Source organism: Cololabis saira, chromosome 20, assembly GCF_033807715.1.
Source record: "Cololabis saira isolate AMF1-May2022 chromosome 20, fColSai1.1, whole genome shotgun sequence".
In the NCBI taxonomy this organism is placed as follows: Eukaryota; Metazoa; Chordata; class Actinopteri; order Beloniformes; family Belonidae; genus Cololabis; species Cololabis saira.
Genome location: NC_084606.1, coordinates 1,742,893 through 1,763,379, shown reverse-complemented (window position 1 = coordinate 1,763,379; position 20,487 = coordinate 1,742,893). Strand labels below are relative to the sequence as shown.

General features: G+C 44.2%; 2 protein-coding genes and 1 long non-coding RNA gene across 5 annotated transcripts in view; 2 read left to right on the top strand and 1 right to left on the bottom strand.

The window, feature by feature from the left end:
• plod3 (procollagen-lysine, 2-oxoglutarate 5-dioxygenase 3) overlaps window positions 1–6,970 on the top strand; it is a 41,482-nt gene extending 34,512 nt beyond the window's left edge. The window contains exons 16-19 of the mRNA XM_061709699.1: window positions 2,510–2,614; window positions 2,695–2,841; window positions 3,460–3,585; window positions 5,507–6,970. Coding sequence (XP_061565683.1) covers window positions 2,510–2,614; window positions 2,695–2,841; window positions 3,460–3,585; window positions 5,507–5,662 — 534 coding nt within the window. The 3' untranslated portion in view covers window positions 5,663–6,970. The remainder of the gene's footprint in view (window positions 1–2,509; window positions 2,615–2,694; window positions 2,842–3,459; window positions 3,586–5,506) is intronic.
• A 1,766-nt stretch (window positions 6,971–8,736) lies between these two features.
• On the bottom strand, window positions 8,737–9,179 carry LOC133420694 (uncharacterized). Its single transcript, XR_009770615.1, has 3 exons — window positions 9,085–9,179; window positions 8,921–8,981; window positions 8,737–8,843 (listed from the first exon to the last, which is right to left on the bottom strand). It is a non-coding gene; the product is annotated as an uncharacterized LOC133420694 (long non-coding RNA).
• A 2,677-nt stretch (window positions 9,180–11,856) lies between these two features.
• znhit1 (zinc finger, HIT-type containing 1) lies at window positions 11,857–20,256 on the top strand. Of its 3 annotated transcripts, none has more exons than XM_061710306.1 (6): window positions 11,857–11,911; window positions 14,891–14,931; window positions 15,048–15,107; window positions 16,911–16,986; window positions 17,146–17,225; window positions 19,938–20,256. In XM_061710306.1, the coding sequence occupies exons 1-6, from the start codon at window positions 11,887–11,889 to the stop codon at window positions 20,181–20,183; spliced, it is 528 nt and encodes a 175-aa protein (XP_061566290.1). In that variant the 5' UTR covers window positions 11,857–11,886; the 3' UTR covers window positions 20,184–20,256. The 3 variants fall into 3 exon arrangements, with proteins under 3 accessions (XP_061566290.1, XP_061566291.1, XP_061566289.1); XM_061710307.1 differs by lacking the exon at window positions 14,891–14,931 and adding an exon at window positions 17,642–17,811 and having other exon boundaries at window positions 11,882–11,911; window positions 15,007–15,107; window positions 19,938–20,104; XM_061710305.1 differs by lacking the exon at window positions 14,891–14,931 and having other exon boundaries at window positions 11,882–11,911; window positions 15,007–15,107.
• The last annotated feature ends 231 nt before the right edge of the window (window positions 20,257–20,487 follow it).

Sequence of the window (20,487 nt, the reverse complement as noted above, 5' to 3'; positions counted from 1 at the left end):
CCAGACCAGTCTGGTCTGGTACACCCTGGTCTAACCTGTTCCGTGTCTCCCAGCCGTGTCCCGACGTCTACTGGTTCCCCGTCTAGTCTGGTCTAGTCCGGTCTAGTCTAGTTTAGTCCAGACTAGTCTAGTTTGGTACGGTCGTAGCTGGTAGGAGGTACTGTAACCTGTAACCTGTTCCGTGTCTCCCAGCCGTGTCCCGACGTCTACTGGTTCCCTGTCTAGTCCGGTCTAGTCTAGTTTAGTCCAGACTAGTCTAGTTTGGTACGGTCGTAGCTGGTAGGAGGTACTCAGTACGTGCACATGCAGCGATTCAACCTGGTTGGAGATCATTTGCACACATCGTACTGACTTTTAAACTGCATGTGAACACCTTAAGTCAGTCCAGTCAATCTGATCAGACCGGATTCATCAACCCGCTTGCAGCACCTAGATAAGCCAGTCGCAACCGCCTTGTTAATGCCATGTGTACGGGGACATGGATATTACAGTCTGCGCATGCTCGAGATTTTCCCCCGGGTGGGGTTTTCCCCCGGGGGAGGGGATTCACCCGGGAAATGAAAGGAGACGACGTGACGCTGCTCAGTAGTAGCACCCTGGGGTGTCGTCAAAATATTTCCTATTCTGACATTTCATATATAAATACTGTATTTTCGCGACCATACGGGCGCCGTGTGGAAAGGCCTCAGTCTTGTGTCATTTCTGTATTTGAAACGCACACGGCGCACCGACCGAAAAGGCACACACACAAGAACACACAAGCACACAAGCGTGCTATTTAAAAATAGAGCGGGAGCAAAACTTTGTTTGATTGTAGGCTACTTTATTTCAGTTTTTACATTAATCAAACCCATTATGTCTCATCCTCTGTTTCTGCATTAAAGAGCTCCGCTAAATCAGCTACCAGTCCGAATTCCTCGCTGTCAGAGTCATGTTCCGTGCCGTGCGGCGCCTCGGAAATGCACGCTTTTGCAAAAGCTTGCAAAATAGTCCCAGCAGACACGTTAGCCCACGGATCAAAAATCCATCTGCAAACTGTGGCATAACTTGCCCCGCGCTGCTTCACTCCTGGAGAAACTCTTCTCCCCCAGTCATCCGTCGCTCACACGCCGCCTGCAGCCTTAAGGCTGATTTATGGTTCTGCGTTAACCAACGCAGACCTTATGGCGTAGGTTATGCGGCGCACTCACCGAACGGTGCGCGTCGCCGCGTACCCTACGCCGTAGGCTACGCCGTCGATTTTACGCGGAACCATAAATCTGCCTTTATTCACCCGCCCGAGACTCTCCTTTCATTCTCCCCACCAACCGCCCGTGCGCTCCCTTTGCCAGCTCTCTGGTGATCTCCCTCCAGCAGCTGCCACTTTACTGAGGTTTTTGTAGTGAAATGAAGAGGAATCATAGGGATAACTTCTCATTTCAACTAACTGGATCAGCCGTTCCTCATCATGACTGTTTCCTACAGCGCTTTTAACGCAGGCGGCAGGAAGAGAATAGAAGCAGGTCTAACATCCGACCAAAGTGGGGAAAAAAACGAACAAAATAACGGAGTGTGGTGACGCAATGAAACAGCGAACAGCGTGAGTGAGCGGCGTGTTCGTGGTGTTAAATGCAAACATGTCAGCATGTCAGATCATTACTGGGATGTGGGGAAAGCAGAGGACACGAGAAATGATCAAATAGGTACCAGATCTTGTTGGATCCGGCACAAATGAAGCCCTAATAAGATTAAGATAAGATTCTTATTATATCTTATTATCTTATCAGAACCTTCCAGCTCCCTGATCTCCCTCCAGCAGCTGCCACTTTATTGAGGTTCTTGTATTGAAATGACTGTTTCCTACAGCGCTTTACACTTTTTTCTTTCCAACTTTCAACCGGCTTTCAACGCGACCGACAGGAAGAAAATAGAAGCAGGGCGTGCGACAAAAGTCCAGCTCAAAACGGCGCGCCGCGTCGCTCGCAACCAGTGTAGACAGTGCAAATAAAAAATAAAGCAATGGAACTGTTTTTGACGCTGACGCTCGCTCGCGTCGCATGCAGTGTGGACACGGTGTAAGATTCGCATTTACAGTCAGAGCGATGCAGTGCGGTTTTTAATTATATTTTACTCCGGGGTGTCGTGAGATTTTATTCACTTTTGAAAGGTGTCATGACTGAAAAAAGGTTGAGAAAGGCTGTTTTAGACAGATTATTAATAGGAAAGCAGTGAGAATGCACTTTTTTCTTTCCTTGTTGTTGTTAAGCGGAGGTCAACCGGAAGTGGCTCTTTGTTGAAATGGTTACCATGGTTACCTTGGGTACAGCGCCACCTAGCGTCACGGAGTCAGCCATGCTCTGGTTACAGTGGCTTATTCAATCTGATCCAGTCTGATCTCAGAACAGCATGTGTAATCAGACAAGTTGATCCAATCTTCTGCATGTCATTATCTGATCAGATCTCCAACCATGTTGAATCGCTGCATGTGCACGTACTGAGTGTAACCTGTAACCTGTTCCGTGTCTCCCAGCCGTGTCCCGACGTCTACTGGTTCCCCGTCTTCTCGGAGAAGATGTGCGACCACCTGGTGGAGACGATGGAGGACAACGGAGGCTGGTCCGGAGGATCCCACAAGGTACTGACCCTGATCTGGATCTGTGGGGGGTCCAGAGACCTGGTGTGGTCTGATCCGGTCTGATCTGGTCTCTGTTCCAGGACGAGCGGCTAGCCGGCGGCTACGAGAACGTCCCCACCGTCGACATCCACATGAACCAGGTCGACTACGAGAAGGAGTGGCTGAAGTTCCTGAAGGATTACATCGTCCCGGTTACCGAGAACCTGTACCCGGGATACTTCCCCAAGGTAAGTTCTGGTCCTGGTCTAGAACCTGGTCCTGGTCCTGGTCTAGAACCAGTTCCTCAGTGTATTCATGCGTTTTTTCGTGCGTTTTGCGTGCGTTCGTTTTGCGTGCGTTTTTTCGTGCGGGCGGGCGAGCGTTCATTTTTGCGTGCGTTCGTTTTGCGTGCGTTCGTTATGCGTGCGTTCTTGAGTTTTTGCGTGCGTTTTGGGTGCGTTTTTTCGTACGGGCGGGCGTTCATTTTTGCGTGCGTGCGTTTTGCGTGCGTTCGTGCGTTTTTGCGTGCGTGCGTTCGTTTTGCGTGCGTTCGTGCGTTTTTTAGTGATTACCCATGATGCTCCAGTGTTAGTGATTACCCATGATCCTCTCTGTCAGTAATTACCCATGATCCTCTCTGTTAGTAATTATTACCCATGATCCTCTCTGTTTTTACCCATGATCCTCCAGTGTTAATAATTACCCATGATCCTCTCTGTTTTTACCCATGATCCTCCAGTGTTAATAATTACCCATGATCCTCTCTGTTAATTACCCACGATCCTCTCTGTTAATTACCCATGATCCTCTCTGTTTTTACCCATGATCCTCCAGTGTTAATAATTACCCATGATCCTCTCTTCCAGGCCCAGGCCATCATGAACTTCGTGGTCCGGTACCGGCCCGACGAGCAGCCGTCTCTCCGTCCTCATCACGACTCGTCCACGTTCACCGTCAACATCGCCCTGAACCGGAAACACGTGGACTACGAGGTAGGAACTGGACCAGAACCAGACCTGGACCCCCCAGAACCAGAACCAGACCTGGTCCCCCCTAGAACTGGTCCCAGCCAGACCTGGTCCCAGTGATTTTTCAGGCTTCTGCGCAGAAGTGAAGCAAAGTGGGAGCTTGTAGAGCAACATGGCCCTCTCTCTCCACAAATGCTTGCTGCTCCTCCTCTGCATCAGGTATTTATTTAGAAACTGACTGGAACATGACCATATAGGGGAGACAATGGACCATTGGAAGAAAACAGATGTTCACACATGTGACTTTTCAGTTAAAGAAGCTTGGTATGAAGAAACAGACACCTTTGGTTTAAAGTCTTTAAAAAACACTAAAGGCCAAAGGGGTCAAATGGGGCCCCTTGTGGACAAACGAGAACTCTGTGAGGTTTCTAAAGACACTGGGCCATTTACAAACCGGAAGTCACTAGGCCAACCTTCATGGGGGTCTTGTGTCATCAGATGGTCCAACTAACCCTTAGCTAACCTTTAAAGACAACGAGACAGCCCCTTAGCTAACCTTTAAAGACAATGAGGCAGCTGTCAGTCGACCCCCCTGACCAAACTTCAGGAAGTGGACTGTGATCTGCAGGTGATAGCATGTGGAAACAGTCAGTTCTCCAAAGCTGACTTGATTCTGATTCTAAGGACAAAACTCATTCAAAAACGTTGATTAACCTCACGTTTCCCTCCTCTTGTTCTTATGAAACGTCACAGTAACCAAAATAAAACACTCCAGTGTCATCGTAAACATACAGGAAATGAAAACACAGAACAGTACAAGGACAGTGATGAACGGAATCATGAATTCAGTCATTATGTCAGCATGACTCAGTAGTGAAAAAGTTAATTCCATCTCTCAGGGCTCCTCTGCAGCTTGTTGTAGCCAGTCAGTTTGGCTAGTCTAGTCTTCTTCAGGCCCGTGGCTGGTGAGATAGGCACCAGGTGAGTTCTTCAGCGGACAAGGGTTTGGATACCGTCCGACTTCCCGCCTACTCAGGGCCTGGAACAGCTTTCACTGCAACTGGTGAACGCAGTAGATCGTTCAGCAGCCTTTTACTGCTGCCGGTGTCCTGATCTGGACAGCAAAGGGCCCGTCCTGACGGGTGATTATGTTTCACCACACGACTCAGGACGTGGTCGCCCATTTCAGCAGTTCCTGCTTAGGAGAGGGAGAGGAAGAAAACAGCAGCGTACAAGAAGACGATTCTCATGTACAGTTCGACTAATGGCCGGCATTCAGGCCATGGTTTTCCTGAGCCTTAACTTCTTACATGTTGTATTTGCAACATGTCGGAAAGCCCCTATAAAAGATTTTTAAAGGGTATTTAGTATTTAATCCTCGTGATGTATCATACTCTTACTCCCTCCTGGTTGAGCCATGGAAACTCCCTATGGCTCAACTCAGCCACCAGGGGGAACAGATTCCTTGGAAGCTCTAGTTTACTTCGCTCCACACAAAGGCCTTCTGAAGTTGCAGTATGACCTTCATTTAGCCAAATGCCTTTCTCTCTTTGCAAGAGCATTGTTTCACACGTCAACAGGGGTGGGGGTCTGTTGTCATCAGATCCCCTCCTTGTTAACCTTTCCCTGGAAGGGTCAGGCTGCCAGAGTCAGGCTCCCCAGATAAGTGACACTAACACTAACCCCCCTCTCTCTCCAGGCCGGTTCCTGCTGGTCCTAACTGGTCCTAACTGGTCCTAACTGGTCCTAACTGGTCCTAACCGGTCCTAACTGGTCCTAACCGGTCCTAACCGGTCCTAACCGGTCCTAACCGGTCCTAACTGGTTCTAACCGGTCCTCTCTCTCTCCCCAGGGCGGTTCCTGCTGGTCCTAACCGGTCCTAACCGGTCCTAACTGGTCCTAACTGGTTCTAACCGGTCCTAACCGGTCCTCTCTCTCTCCCCAGGGCGGCGGCTGCCGGTTCCTGCGCTACGACTGCAAGGTGGAGTCTCCCAGGAAGGGCTGGTCCTTCATGCACCCGGGCCGGCTGACCCACTACCACGAGGGGCTGCCCACCACCCGGGGGACCCGCTACATCATGGTCTCCTTCGTAGACCCCTAGACCTGTAGACCCCCCAGAACCGGTCCTGGACCCCCCCAGAACCGGTCCTGGACCCCCCCAGAACCGGTCCTGGACCCCCCCCAGAACCGGTCCTGGACCCCCCCCCCCCCAGAACCGGTCCTGGACCCCCCACAGAACCGGTCCTGGACCCCCCCCAGAACCGGTCCTGGACCCCCCCAGAACCGGTCCTGGACCCCCCAGAACCGGTCCTGTACACCCCCAGAACCGGTCCTGGACCCCCCCCAGACCCACAGACCCCAGACCCACAGACCCGTAGTCCCGTACCCCCCCCCCCGTGGGGGGTCGCAGAGACGGGGCCTGAGTCCCTGAACCGTCTCTGGTCCGTCATCATTTCACTGTGAACCGTGTTGGAGGAACCTGAACCCATCTGGACCGGTTTAGACCGGACTGAACCCATCTGGACCGGTTTAGACCGGACTGAACCCATCTGGACCGGTTTAGACCGGACTGAACCCATCTGGACCGGTTTAGACCGGACTGAACCGGTCTAGACCGTGTTGGAGGAGGGACCCTGAACGTTTAGTCCAGATTAGTCCGGATTAGTTTAGACTTAAATCACCGCGTTACCTTAAGTTCTTCTAGAATCTAATCTATGCAACAACCAGGCCGGTAATGAGAGACCAGGGTTACCACGGTAACCTGCAGCACCGTTACCATGGTAACCTGCAGCACCGTTACCACGGTAACCAGCACCGTTATCACGGTAACCAGCACCGTTACCACGGTAACCTGCAGCACCGTTACCACGGTAACCAGCACCGTTACCACGGTAACCAGCACCGTTACCATGGTAACCAGCACCGTTACCACGGTAACCTGCAGCACCGTTACCACGGTAACCTGCAGCACCGTTACCACGGTAACCAGCACCGTTACCATGGTAACCAGCGTTAGGAGAGTTCCGGAGAGTTTTAGAGTATCTTTATGTATATTTGAGTTTTGGGGGTGAAGTTAACAGAGGCCTTTTATACGTCACGGTTTTAATGTTTTAAATGTTTTAAATGTTTAAATGTTTCTGAGACTCGTCTCCAGATTTACCTGTTACAACATTCACATGTTTTTAAATATGTTTTAAATGTTTAAATGTTTCTGAGACTCGTCTCCAGATTGAACTGTTACAACATTCACATGTTTTTAAATATGTTTTAAATGTTTAAATGTTTCTGAGACTCGTCTCCAGATTGAACTGTTACGACATTAACGTGTTTCTCTTTTCCATGTTTCTCTCTGGCTTTGTACAAACTGCATTAAATTATTGTTAAAGACTGAATAAAGTTTTACAGAGAGTCACGTGGTCCTGCTTTTTCTGTTCTGGTCAGTTTATACTGGTTTATACTGGTTTATACTGGTTTATACTGGTCCAGACTGGTCCAGACTGGTTTATACTGGTTTATACTGCTGGTTTATACTGGTCCAGACTGGTCCAGACTGGTTTATACTGGTCCAGACTGGTCCAGACTGGTCCAGACTGGTTTATACTGGTCCAGACTGGTCCAGACTGGTTTATACTGGTTTATACTGGTCCAGACTGGTTTATACTGGTCCAGACTGGTCCAGACTGGTTTATACTGGTTTATACTGGTCCAGACTGGTTTATACTGGTCCAGACTGGTCCAGACTGGTTTATACTGGTCTAGACTGCTGGTCTGGCGTCGTCTTTGAGCTCATTGGCAAGATTGATAAGACCTTGGAGAAGTTGGAAGCTCGGTTTGGCGGGAATTGATCACAAATTGGTCTGATTGGAGTCGCCATTGATGAACCAGAGACTGAAGGCAGACGGAAAATTACTGAGTCTGTTTTCAATATAATTGTTGATTCTATAATCTGACCTTGACAGGGCGGTTTGGCCGATCACTCTGGTCACAATCTCCCTGGTGGAATGTAAACAAGGTGACTCTGCCAAGAGTACCTGGCTGCAGGCAAGATGGCCGACAAGGGCGCGGCCATTTTTTCCATCCATACCGGAATTCCAGACCGGAAGTTGGTCTTCTTCGTGTATATTATTCGTCGCGCTGATCCAGACAGGAAGTTGGTCTTTTTTTTTTTTTTTTACTTTATTGAAAATATATTCATATACAAACAAGGCATCATATCTTTGTATCAGGGAAAAGGTGCATAAAGAGTACAGAGGAAAAGAAATTAAATTAAATAAAAAAAAAGGAAAATAACTCAAAGGGCTAGGGCTTATCCAATAAATTATATTCTTCAATTGTGTTCAAAAGTTGTATTGCAGGAAGTTGGTCTTTTTTTCACAATTCTTTATTTCAAATTGTCAACAATATTTATATTTTCCTATTTATCCGTTTTCTATTAATTCTATCTTATTTTCTGGAATCCACTTAAACACAACATTACACTATCATGCTGGCAACAGTAAGAACTTGACTTGGAGTTCTTTTTTGAAATCAACTTTTTATTCTCAGAATATCAAATAGAAAAACAAACATGCATAGAAAAAAGACACAAAACAAGGTAAACGCATGAACAAATTACACTGAACATAATGGAAAAAATATCAAGATCAAAGATCAAAAGATAAAAAAAAAAAAAAACTTAAAAAAGGCTTCCACTGGCCATCTTGATCTCTGGGGGGGGGGGGGCCTTAAAAAGACTTAAAAAAGGCTCCCACTGGCCAGCATGATCTCAGCCTTCAGTCTGGTCATGCCCTCTCCTTCAAGGATTTTGATCAATATCTGAAAAACAGTTAAATGATCTAATCATACTCTAACGTGTGCACTGTTTTGGTTTCATGTTTTCCAAAGGAATAAAATATTGACCACCTAATAATTTCCTTCCATTTCCCAAGGAAGCTCTATTGACCATCTTACCTCTGGGAGCATCACATCAGAGACAAAATCCAGCAGTCTAATCTCCCCTCCCTTTATTTTTGCTCCTATTCCAGTGACCTCCTCAATCACCCTCAGTAACGCAAAGATCTATTGAAAATAAAAGTACAAATCAATAAATTCATCTTTTATATGTTATATATCTGTGAACACACGTATACATGACTGATGGCATTTTCATTTACCCGTTGGTCACTGAAATTCAGCGTCCTTAGCTTTAAGTGCTGTTTGAGGTTAATTGAGGTGGATGGGTTATGCCATATGTACATCCTGTTGGAACGGATGCTTCCGTTAATCAGATCATCGTATATGCTCTGAAAGAGTAAAGGGTGAACATTTAATCACTGATAGAGAATGTAATTACAAACAGCACAGTCTATTCAAAAGTTACCTTGATCTGATCCTTGGAAAACACTGCCAGAATCCCTCCTTTCTCAACAGCATCCATGATCCTGCAGATAGAGGAAAAAATAAATAAATAAATATATATGACGACTGCCAGCAGCTAGTGCAAAAACAATAAACTAGATATTTAAATAGTAAATGGTGTAGTACCTTGGTCTGTCATTCATATCTGTGCATCCACAGCTGAATGAATCATTGTTGATATATTTATGGCATTTTCCAGCACAATCTTTGTGCAGCCAGCCCTTGCACATTTGGCACTGCACCCATTCCAGAGATTCAGCATCTGGGTATAACAGTCAATTTCTTAAAAAAAGATTTAAGTTTGAAGTTGACCTGTGTACTTTCTGTAATGCAGCAGATGAAACATTAGATCATATGTTTTTCTTATGTCCTGTGTCCAGAAACTTCTGGAAAGAATTGAGAAGTTGGTTATTACTTAAAATGGATGACATACCAGTTTTTGATATTTCTCATATTTTTTTATATGTAGACAATTTGAAGGCTGTTATATCTGATATGATTAATATAATTATCCTCATGGGTAAATATCATATTCACTGCTGTAAATGGAGAAATGGTAAACCCTCCTTTGATTGGTTTTTAAATGATTTTAAATTGTTCTTTTTGTCCCTCAAAAAAATTGATTCCAGCAAATTGGCTAAAAAGATTTGTGACGACATATCTTGTTTTTTGCTTTTGTGATTCATGCCTCAGACCTTGCTCCTATTTTGTTATGGTTTTTGTTTTGCCTGATTTTGAAAATATATGCAAATGGTTTTACTAGTATTTTAAAATAACAACCCCTGTTTGTTTTGTTTTGTTTGTTTTGTTTTGATTCATTTCTATATATATATATATATATATATATATATATATATATATATATATATATATATTTTGTACATGGCTTATACTTGATGACAACATTCCACTTCATGTTTAAAATGTATTAATGTCCTTACGGGAAAATGTTATGATACTGTGTTATTGTATGTTCAATTAAAAAAAAAAAAAAAAAAAAAAAAAGACCAACTTCCGGTCTGGTTCGGCGCGACGAATAATAATATACACGAAGAAGACCAACTTCCGGTCTGGAATTCCGGTATGGATGGAAAAAATGGCCGCGCCCTTGTCGGCCATCTTGCCTGCAGCCAGGTCCCTCTCGACTCTGCCCCCACTAACCCTCCCCTCTCAGGAACATCTGTGGACCTGTTTCAGAACTGACCGAGCCGTCTGATAACATCAAGGACATTGGCTGAGAGCAGCTCTGAGAGAAGTTCACACTTACCGCTACACACACTTACTGATAACCACACCTCCCTCATCTCAACACCTTCCTGGAAGATCAACCATTACAATCATTTTTACATACATTTTAACAGGACACTATCAGGTGATCGTATAGTGGTTTTAACTTTCACAATGAATTCAACTTGACATATTTTTAAGCTTCATCTAACCAACATCATCCTTTTTATATATTTATGAAAATAAAAAGAAGAAAACAGCAGTCACAATAAATAACCAAATTTCCTTAAACCAGCAAATAAAACAGACTCTATGGATAAAGGCAGTGATAAAGTCTGAACAGTATGAGCCGGAAAATGTAACTTAATATCATAAAACGGAACGGAAACATTTACCTGCAATGAACGACAACACACACACTGGTTAGCACCATATACATACATGTACATGTATGTATATATGTATATGTATGTATCTACGATAGGCTGACCAAACGTCCTCTTTTCCCCGGACATGTCCACTTTTTACGTCCTGTCCGGGGCGTCTGGGGGGGTTTTATATCCATTAAATGGAAATAATAAATAAAACTTAAAATACAACAAAAATAACAATAATAAATAATAAAAATAAATGAAAAGAAGATGAAGGTAAGGGGGATCAGTCTGTGAGTAGAGTGCATGGATCTATCATATTACGGTAGAGTTTTCTGCCATTTATGAACAAATTTAGCGACTTGCCTTTTACTGAATATTTCAACTTTTCCAATTTGAGAAAAAACACAACATTACTATATATATATATATATATATATATATATATATATATATATATATATATATATATATATATATATAGGATGTGATTTGTGAAAAAAACCAGAGGGGGGGATAATTTTGAGATGCATTTCTATTCAGAATAATTACCAGACAACAGTATCGGCTTTATGAAAACGTGTTTCTTGTGTAAACTTACACCTAAGCTACATAACGTAGGCGGTAGGACTGTTCTGAACATGAACTGAACCACTGCATTTGCAGAAATATTCTCTCCTTATATTGTTTTTAAATGTGCCAAATAAAAATAAATAAACTAAATTAATATTTTTTTTAATTATTTCTCAATATCAGTTTAACAGAAAACATTCTCAACTTTCTCTGGATTTTTGCTTGTGATCCTGTAAAATATGAGGATTTGCTGCTCTGGATTCTTTTCATTTTTTCATTCATTTGACTGACTGTATCTTTTATTTTGGCGGGCCGGAAGTTGGACTTTTGGAATGCAAGAAAATCCGGTTGGTTTTCAAAATAAAACTGCTTTCTGCGCGACTCGCTCCCGGTATCAAAATAAAGCACAAGCAGAATGAACACGGACTGTGTGTATTTTGGTTGTTATTACTTGTTAATAATTACGATGTAATGGTGAAAATACTCTGGGCGGGGGGATACATTAAATACATTAAATACAATATATATATATATATATATATATATATATATATATATATATATATATATATATATATATATATATATATATATATATATATATATATATTGTATTTAATGTATTTAATATCGTATATAATGTCTACGACCCCAACCCTTGGACCAATCAGAGAAGCCTCACGTCAGTCACGTGACCCCGCCCGGCTGATCCACGTGACCTGCGCGGCCGCCGTAGTTTCCACACACGCATGCGCAAATGGTTCTGGAAAAGAAGACTTCAGGTGAGTTTCCTCATTCAAAACATTAAAGCAGCATTAAAACAAGATAAAAACAGCTCTATCTCGTTTCCCTCTGTAAGGAATAAACCCCCAGCTCGGTCTGATTTCCCTCTGGAACATAAATGAGATAAACTGGGTTTGCGGCTGCTTAAGGCTGATTTATGGTTCCGCGTTACACGAACGCATAGCCTACGCCGTAGGTTACGCGGCGAAGCGCACCGTACGCTCGCGTCGACGCGTACGGCGTAGGCGTAGGCTCTGCGTCGAAAACCGTTCAAACGAACCAGAACGGGCCGTTTCTGGACCCACCGGGACCGTTTTATGTTTAAAAGAACCGTCAGAATCTTTATGTTGGTTCCTGGGAACCTTCGGCAGGAACTCTGAAGGTTTTTATCTGTTTTTATCTGAACATGCTGCAGATCCACGGGGAGAAACGGACGCCCCCGTGTTTGGTTCAGCTGCAGAAATGGATGAATATTTGATTAAAAAAAGCTTTTTAAAAGTCCAGAAGTCCCGCCGAATTCCAGCTAAGGTGTTTTAAAGACTGAAGTTCTGGTTTAAATGTTTTTAAAGCGTTAGGACGGTCAGGAAAGGGAGAGGAAACTTTAAAACGCGAAGTTTCTCTGTGAGGTCTGGGTTGGTGGAGGGGGGGGGGGGGGCTTAATAATAATAATAATGATAATAATAATAATGAGGGGGTGTGAACTTTTTTAGTTTATTAATACATATGCATATATATATATATATATATATATATATATATATATATTTCCTCTTTTCCTCTTTTTTTCTCTTTTTCCTTCTTTTTTTCACCTTTTCCCCGCTTTTTTTGCCTTTTCCCCCTTTTTTCCCTCTTTTTTTCTCCTTTTCCTTCTTTTCCCCCCCTTTTTTGCTTTTTTCCCTCTTTTTTTGGCTTTTTTCCCTATTTTTCCTCTTTTTTCCCTCTTTTTTCGCTTTTTCCATCTTTTTCCTTCTTTTGTTCACCTGCATATATATATATATATATATATATATATATATATATATATATCATATATATTTTATTATTATTTATGTTTATTTGATATGGACATATTAATTACATTGGACAAACCAGATGCATTGATTTAGTGTTTTAGTGTTTAAGTGTTTTAGTGTTAATTAGCAACACTTGTCCATTGGCAGCTTTTGAAAAGAATAGAGAGCAATAAAATATTAAGATAACAAGAATGGGAATTAAAAAAAATAAATGAAAAAAAACAAACAACAAAACAATTGGAAAGAAAATCAAAGAAATACAAACAATTTTCAAGGTTTTCAGGTCTGGGTTAATGGAGGTGAAAAAAAGAATATATATATAATATTTTTTTTTTAAAGAGGGAAAAGGGCGAAAGAAATAGGGAAAAAAGGCCAAAAAAGGGGGAAAAAGAGGAAGAAGGAGGGATAAGGCAAAAAAGGTGAAAAAAGAGATAAAAAGAGGGAAAAATGCGCAAAAAATAGGGAAAAAAGGCCAAAAAAAGAGGGAAAAGGTGAAAAAAAGAAGGAAAAGGAAAAAAAGAGGGGAAAAAGAGAAAAAATAGGGAAAAGGCAACAAAGGCGAAAAAGAGGGGAAAAGGTGGAAAAAAAAGACTTCAAAGAGGGAAAATAGGCGAAAAATAGGGATTAAAGGGGGAAAAAAGGCCAAAAAATGGGGAAAAAGAGGAAGAAAGAGGGAAAAGGCAAAAGAGGGGAAAAGGTGAAAAAAAGATGAAAAAAGGGGAAAAAATGCAAAAAAAAGGGGGAAAAGAGGGAAAAGGTGAAGAAAGAGGGAAAAATAGAAAAAAGAGGGAAAAAGAGAAAAAAAATAGGGAAAAGGCAACAAAAGGTAAAAAAGGCGGGGGGTCTAGGTTAATGGTTCTGGTTCAGGTCTAGAGGGTTCTGGTTCAGGTCTAGAGGGTTCTGGTTCAGGTCTAGAGGGTTCTGGTTCAGGTCTAGAGGGTTCTGGTTCAGGTCTAGAGGGTTCTGGTTCAGGTCTAGAGGGTTCTGGTTCAGGTCTAGAGGGTTCTGGTTCAGGTCTAGAGGGTTCTGGTTCAGGTCTAGAGGGTTCTGGTTCAGGTCTAGGTTAATGGAGGTGAAAAAAGAAGGAAAAAGACGGAAAAAAGGCCAAAAAAGGGGGAAAGAGGAAGAAAGAGGGAAAAGGCGAAAAAAAAGAGATAAAAAGGTGAAAAAAAGGGGAAAAAGGCCAAAAAAGGGGGGAAAAAGGAAGAAAGAGGGAAAAGGCAACAAAGGTGAAAAAGAGGGGAAAAGGTGAAAAAAGAGAAAAAAAGATGGAAAAAAGAAAAAGAGGTAAAAGAGGGGAAAAAAGGTGAAAAAAGGCAAAAAAAAGATGGAAAAAAGGTGAAAAAAATAAGGCAAAATATAAAAAAAAGGCGAAAAAAATAGGGAAAATAGGCGAAAAAAGAGGGATTAAAGAGGGGAAAAGGTGAAAAAAAGGGGAAAAGGGAGAAAAAGAGGAAGAAAGAGGGAAAAGGTGAAAAAGAGATAAAAAGAGAGACAAAAGGTGAAAAATATAGGGAAAAAAGGCCAAAAAAGGGTGAAAAAAGGAAAAAAGAGGTAATAAAGGGGGGAAAAGAGGGAAAAGGCAACAAAGGTGAAAAAAAGAGAAAAAAGGGGAAAAAAGAGGGAAAAAAGAAAAAGAGGTAAAAAAGGGGGGAAAATGCAACGAAGGCGAAAAAAGAGGGGAAAAGGTGAAAAAAAGAAGGAAAAATAGAAAAAAGAGGGGAAAAGAGGCAAAAAAAGAGAAAAAAAGAGGGAAAAATTTTGAAAAAAAATAGGGAAAAAGAGCAAAAAAAGAGGGAAAAGGCAACAAAGGCGAAAAGGTGAAAAAAGAGGTAAAAAAGGGCGGGGGGTCTAGGTTAATGGTTCTGGTTCAGGTCTAGGTTGTTAAGGGGGGTCTAGGTTAATGGTTCTGGTTCAGGTCTAGATTGTTAAGGGGGGTCTAACTGTGACCTTTGACCCCTCCAGCCCGGGTGGAGGCCAGCGGCCAGCGGAGGGTTCTGGATGAGGTCTGGGTTTATGGTTCTGGTTCAGGTCTAGGTTATAGGGGGTCTAGGGGGTCTAACTGGTCTCTGTTCCTCCAGCCCGGGTGGAGGCCAGCGGCCAGAGGAGGGTTCTAGATGAGGCGACCCGGCAAAGGAGACTGACCCGGCAGCTGGACGCCCTGGAGAAGGACAACTTCCAGGTAGGACCAGAACCAGGACCAGGTCTGGACCAGGTGTAGAACCTAACCTAGTCCTGGAGAAGGACAACTTCCAGGTAAGACCTGGACCAGACCAGGACCAGGTCTAGAACCTAACCTAGTCCTGGAGAAGGACCACTTCCAGGTGGGACCAGGACCAGACCAGGACCAGGTCTGGACCAGGACCAGGTGTAAAACCTAACCTAGTCCTGGAGAAGGACCACTTCCAGGTGGGACCAGGACCAGGTCTGGACCAGGACCAGGTCTAGAACCTAACCTAGTCCTGGAGAAGGACCACTTCCAGGTAAGACCTGGACCTGGACCTGGTCCTGGTTCTGGACCAGGACCAGGTGTAGAACCTAACCTAGTCCTGGAGAAGGACCACTTCCAGGTGGGACCAGAACAATGTCCTTGATGTTATCAGACGGCTCGGTCAGTTCTGAAACAGGTCCACAGATGTTCCTGAGAGGGGAGGGCTAGTGGGGGCAGAGACACCTGTTTACATTCCACCAGGAAGATTGTGACTTTACATTCCACCAGGGAGATTGTGACTTTACATTCCACCAGAGAGATTGTGACTTTACATTCCACCAGGGAGATTGTGACTTTACATTCCACCAGAGAGATTGTGACTTTACATTCCACCAGGAAGATTGTGACTTTACATTCCACCAGGGAGATTGTGACTTTACATTCCACCAGGGAGATTGTGACTTTACATTCCACCAGGAAGATTGTGACTTTACATTCCACCAGGAAGATTGTGACTTTACATTCCACCAGGGAGATTGTGACTTTACATTCCACCAGGGAGATTGTGACTTTACATTCCACCTGGGAGATTGTGACTTTACATTCCACCAGAGAGATTGTGACTTTACATTCCACCAGGGAGATTGTGACTTTACATTCCACCAGAGAGATTGTGACTTTACATTCCACCAGGGAGATTGTGACTTTACATTCCACCAGGAAGATTGTGACTTTACATTCCACCAGGGAGATTGTGACTTTACATTCCACCAGAGAGATTGTGACTTTACATTCCACCAGGAAGATTGTGACTTTACATTCCACCAGGGAGATTGTGACTTTACATTCCACCAGGGAGATTGTGACTTTACATTCCACCTGGGAGATTGTGACTTTACATTCCACCAGAGAGATTGTGACTTTACATTCCACCAGGGAGATTGTGACTTTACATTCCACCAGAGAGATTGTGACTTTACATTCCACCAGGGAGATTGTGACTTTACATTCCACCAGGAAGATTGTGACTTTACATTCCACCAGGAAGATTGTGACCAGAGCGATCGGCCAAACCGCTCTGTCAAGGCCAGATTATAGAATCAACAATTATATTGAAAACAGACAGACTCAGTAATTTTCCGTCTGCCTTCAGTCTCTGGTTCATCAATGGCGACTCCAAACAGACGAATTTGTGATCAATTCCCGCCAAGCCGAGCTTCCAACTTCTCCAAGGTCTTCTCCATCTTACCAATGAGCTCAAAGACGCCGCCAGCCTGGGATTCTGTTCAAGAATCACATCCAGCTTACGGCCCTGCTCCAGGACCAGGACCAGGTCCAGGACCAGGACCAGGTCCAGGACCAGGTCCAGGACCAGGTCCAGGACCAGGTCCAGGACCAGGACCAGGACCAGGTCCAGGACCAGGACCAGGACCAGGACCAGGTCCAGGACCAGGTCCAGGTCCAGGTCCAGATCCAGGACCAGGTCCAGGTCTGGGTCCAGGTCCAGGTCCAGTAAGGGGGTCCTGGGTTAATGTTTGTTGTTTCTGTTTCCAGGACGACCCCCTGTCCTCCCTGCCTCCCCCAGGTCCTACTGCCCGCCTTCCGGCCTTCAGTGAGACGGAGGAGCCAGGTGAGTGTTGACAGGTGGTGACGGGTGATTGACAGGTGGTGATTGACAGGTGGTGACGGGTGATTGACAGGTGATGACTCTGATAAAGTCCAGCAGTCTGACCCCCTCTGACCTCCCCCTGACCTCTGACCTCCCCCTGACCTCTGACCTCCCCCCCAGAGAAGAAGAGGAGGAAGACGAGGGGCGACCACTTCAAGCAGCGTTTCAGGAAGAATTTCACCGCCCTATTGGAGGAGGAGGTGAGTCTGGCCCCGCCCCCTCTGGTGGCCCCGCCCCTGGATGTCTGACCCCGCCCCCTTTTCTGGTTCCTCTCCTCTTTTTCCCTCTTTTTTTCTATTTTCCTTTTTTCCTTCTTTTTTTCCTATTTTTTCCTATTTTTTTCTCTTTTCATTTTTTCCTCTTTTTTTCCCTTTTTTTCTCCTTTTTTCCTATTTTTTACCTTTTTTTCTTTTTTCCTTCTTTTTTTCTCTTTTCTCCTTTTTTTCTCTTTCCTATTTTTTTAACGTTCGTTCGTTCGTTCGTTCGTTCGTTCGTTCGTTCGTTCGTTCGTTCGTTCGTTCGTTCGTTCGTTCGTTCGTTCGTTCGTTCATATTGCCCCCTGGCTCTGATTGGCCGCTGGTCCAACTAAACTCCTCCTCTTGTCTCTGATTGGCAGAACCAGTGTGAGAGGGCGGAGCCTAACTACGTGTCGGCTGTAGCTCCGCCCTCTTCCCTCCCCCCCCGACATTTCTGCTGCGTGTGCGGGTTTCCCTCCAACTACACCTGCAGCACCTGCGGGGGGCGCTATTGCACCCATAGGTGCCTGGTGACGCACCGGGAGACCAGGTACACACCTGTACTACACACTACTACACACTACTACACACTAACACACTCTAATACACACTAATACACTAATATACACACATAACTACACCTGCAGCACCTGCGGGGGGCGCTACTGCACCCATAGGTGCCTGGTGACGCACCGAGAGACCAGGTACTACACACTACTACACACTACTACACACCTGTACCCAGTACTACCCACTACTACACACTAACACCCTCTAACACACACATACACACACATAACTACACCTGCAGCACCTGTGGGGGGCGCTACTGCACCCATAGGTGCCTAGTGACGCACCGGGAGACCAGGTACACACCTGTACACACCTAACACACACCTGTACCCAGTACTACACACTACTACACACTAACACCCTCTAATACACACTAATACACTAATACACACACATAACTACACCTGCAGCACCTGTGGGGGGCGCTACTGCACCCATAGGTGCCTGGTGACGCACCGGGAGACCAGGTACACACTAGTACTACACACCTACACACACCTGTACCCACTACTACACACTACTACACACCAGTACCCAGCTGCATAAAAAAGGACTAGGCCTATGTTCTAGGTTGTTGTAGTCCTGTCATGGTCAACTATCATGTTGTCATGTTTGTTATATTTTGTTAATGATTGTGGATTACATTTGGAGAAACATCTACCTTTGCTCATCACCTGACACATATTGCACATAAATATTGTTAAAATTGTTATTGTTAAAATTATTTAAAGACAAGACAGATGTTTATTGTTTTTATGTTCAATGTCAGCTGTTACAAAGTTGATGCCAGTCTTTTATCAGGCACCATCATATTTTTTGTAACGTTTACCTTTTGTATCGGCAGCTTCTTAATAGCAGCAAAAGGCAATGGGGGGTTCATCCCAGCCAGAGGAATAATTTGTTGCCTCAGAACTACAGGATCTGTTACAAGTCCCCTTTCTGAAAGGGTGTTCAACTCAGGGAGGAACAAATATTGTTCAAAATAGTTATTATTGTTTAAATTATTCAAAGGTTTGTGTAAAGAAGACAAGAGATGTTTATTGTTATTATATTTTTGTTCAGCTGTTGCAAAGTTAAAATAATAAGTGCAATACATTTTATATTGGAAAAAAATCGTGAGAGAATCGTGATCTCAATTCTAAGCAAAAAAATCGTGATTCTCATTTTGTCCAGAATCGTGCAGCCCTACTACATTGTATTAGCTAGAAAATATTGAGATATGACTTTTGGTCCATATCGCCCAGCCCTACCTGCACCCAATATACACACTAATACACACACATAACTACACCTGCAGCACCTGTGGGGGGCGCTATTGCGTTTTTTCGTGCGTTTTGCGTGCGTGCGAGCGTGTGTTTTTTCATGCGTGCGTTTTGCGTGCGTGCGTGCGTTTTTTCGTGCGTGCGAGCGTGCATTTTTTCGTGCGTGCATTTTTTCGTGCGTGCGTTTTTGCGTGCGAGCGTGCGTTTTTTCGTGCGTGGGTGCGTTTTTTCGTGGGTGCGTTTTTTTCGTGCGTGCGTTTTTTCATGCATGCGTTTTGCGTGCGTGCGTGCGTGCGTTTTGCGTGCGTGCGTTTTGCGTGCGTGCGTGCGTGCGTTTTGCGTGCGTACATGCGTGCGAGCGTGCGTTTTTGCGTGCGAGCGTGCGTTTTTCCGTGCGTGCGTGCGTTCATTTTTGCCTGCGAGCGTGCGTTTTTTCGTGCGTACACACTACACACTAATACTACACACCTAACACACCTGCACCCAATATACACACGCCTGTACACACTAATACACACATACACACACATAACTACACCTGCAGCACCTGTGGGGGGCGCTACTGCACCCACAAGTGCCTGGTGACGCACCGGGAGACACCTGTACACACCTGCACCCAATATACACACCCCTACTACACAATAATTAAAAACATTAATAACTAGGTATTAATAACATTAATAACTAGGTTTGTCCTGATACTTGTTTGGCCGATACCGATGTTTCAAAATGCTGTGATCGGTCCTGATTGATCAGGCGGCCGATCAATCAGGACGAGACTAGTTCCTAACTAGGGTTGGGGGTTATGGGAGTCTGATCTTCTGTGTTTCTGTTTCTGCAGGTGCTTGAAGTGGACGCTCTGATGCTGCAGCGTCGCCACGGCAACGGGACACTGATGATGCTGCAGCGTCGTCACGACAACGGGACACTGATGATGCTGCAGCGTCGCCACGGCAACGGGACACTGATGATGCTGCAGCGTCGTCACGGCAACGGAGGAGAGCGCCACCTCTTCCAGCTCTACATGTTTCTCCTCAAAGTTGTGATCAGTTTCATTCTGCATTTTCAAGTAGTTTTTGTTATTTAGTTCATTAAAGAAGTTCCGTGAACTTTGAACTTTTGTTGTTTTATCCATGAAATAAAATCTGTTTGTAAAATTACTTTTGGCTCAAGTGGATCATGTAGTCGATGAAAACGGGTCAGTGACGGGTCAGTGAAGTACATACTTCGTACATTTCTTTGTAGGAAGATGCTTTATGAAATTAAGGAAAAATGAGGAGAAAAAGAGGAAAAAGTGAGGAAAAAAATTAGGGAAAAAAGGAAAAAATTATGTGTGAATGAATAAATGAGACGTAAAACGTACATTTCTTTGTAGAAAGATGCTTTATGAA

Bases quoted from the DNA above. Each gene is read 5' to 3' on its own strand.
- znhit1 (XM_061710306.1), top strand. From the start codon at position 11,887: ATGGTTCTGGAAAAGAAGACTTCAG. The intron at 15,108-16,910 runs GTAGGACCAGAA...TTCTGTTTCCAG, and splicing joins TGGAGAAGGACAACTTCCAG to GACGACCCCCTGTCCTCCCT. The intron at 17,226-19,937 runs GTGAGTCTGGCC...CTGTTTCTGCAG, and splicing joins CCGCCCTATTGGAGGAGGAG to GTGCTTGAAGTGGACGCTCT.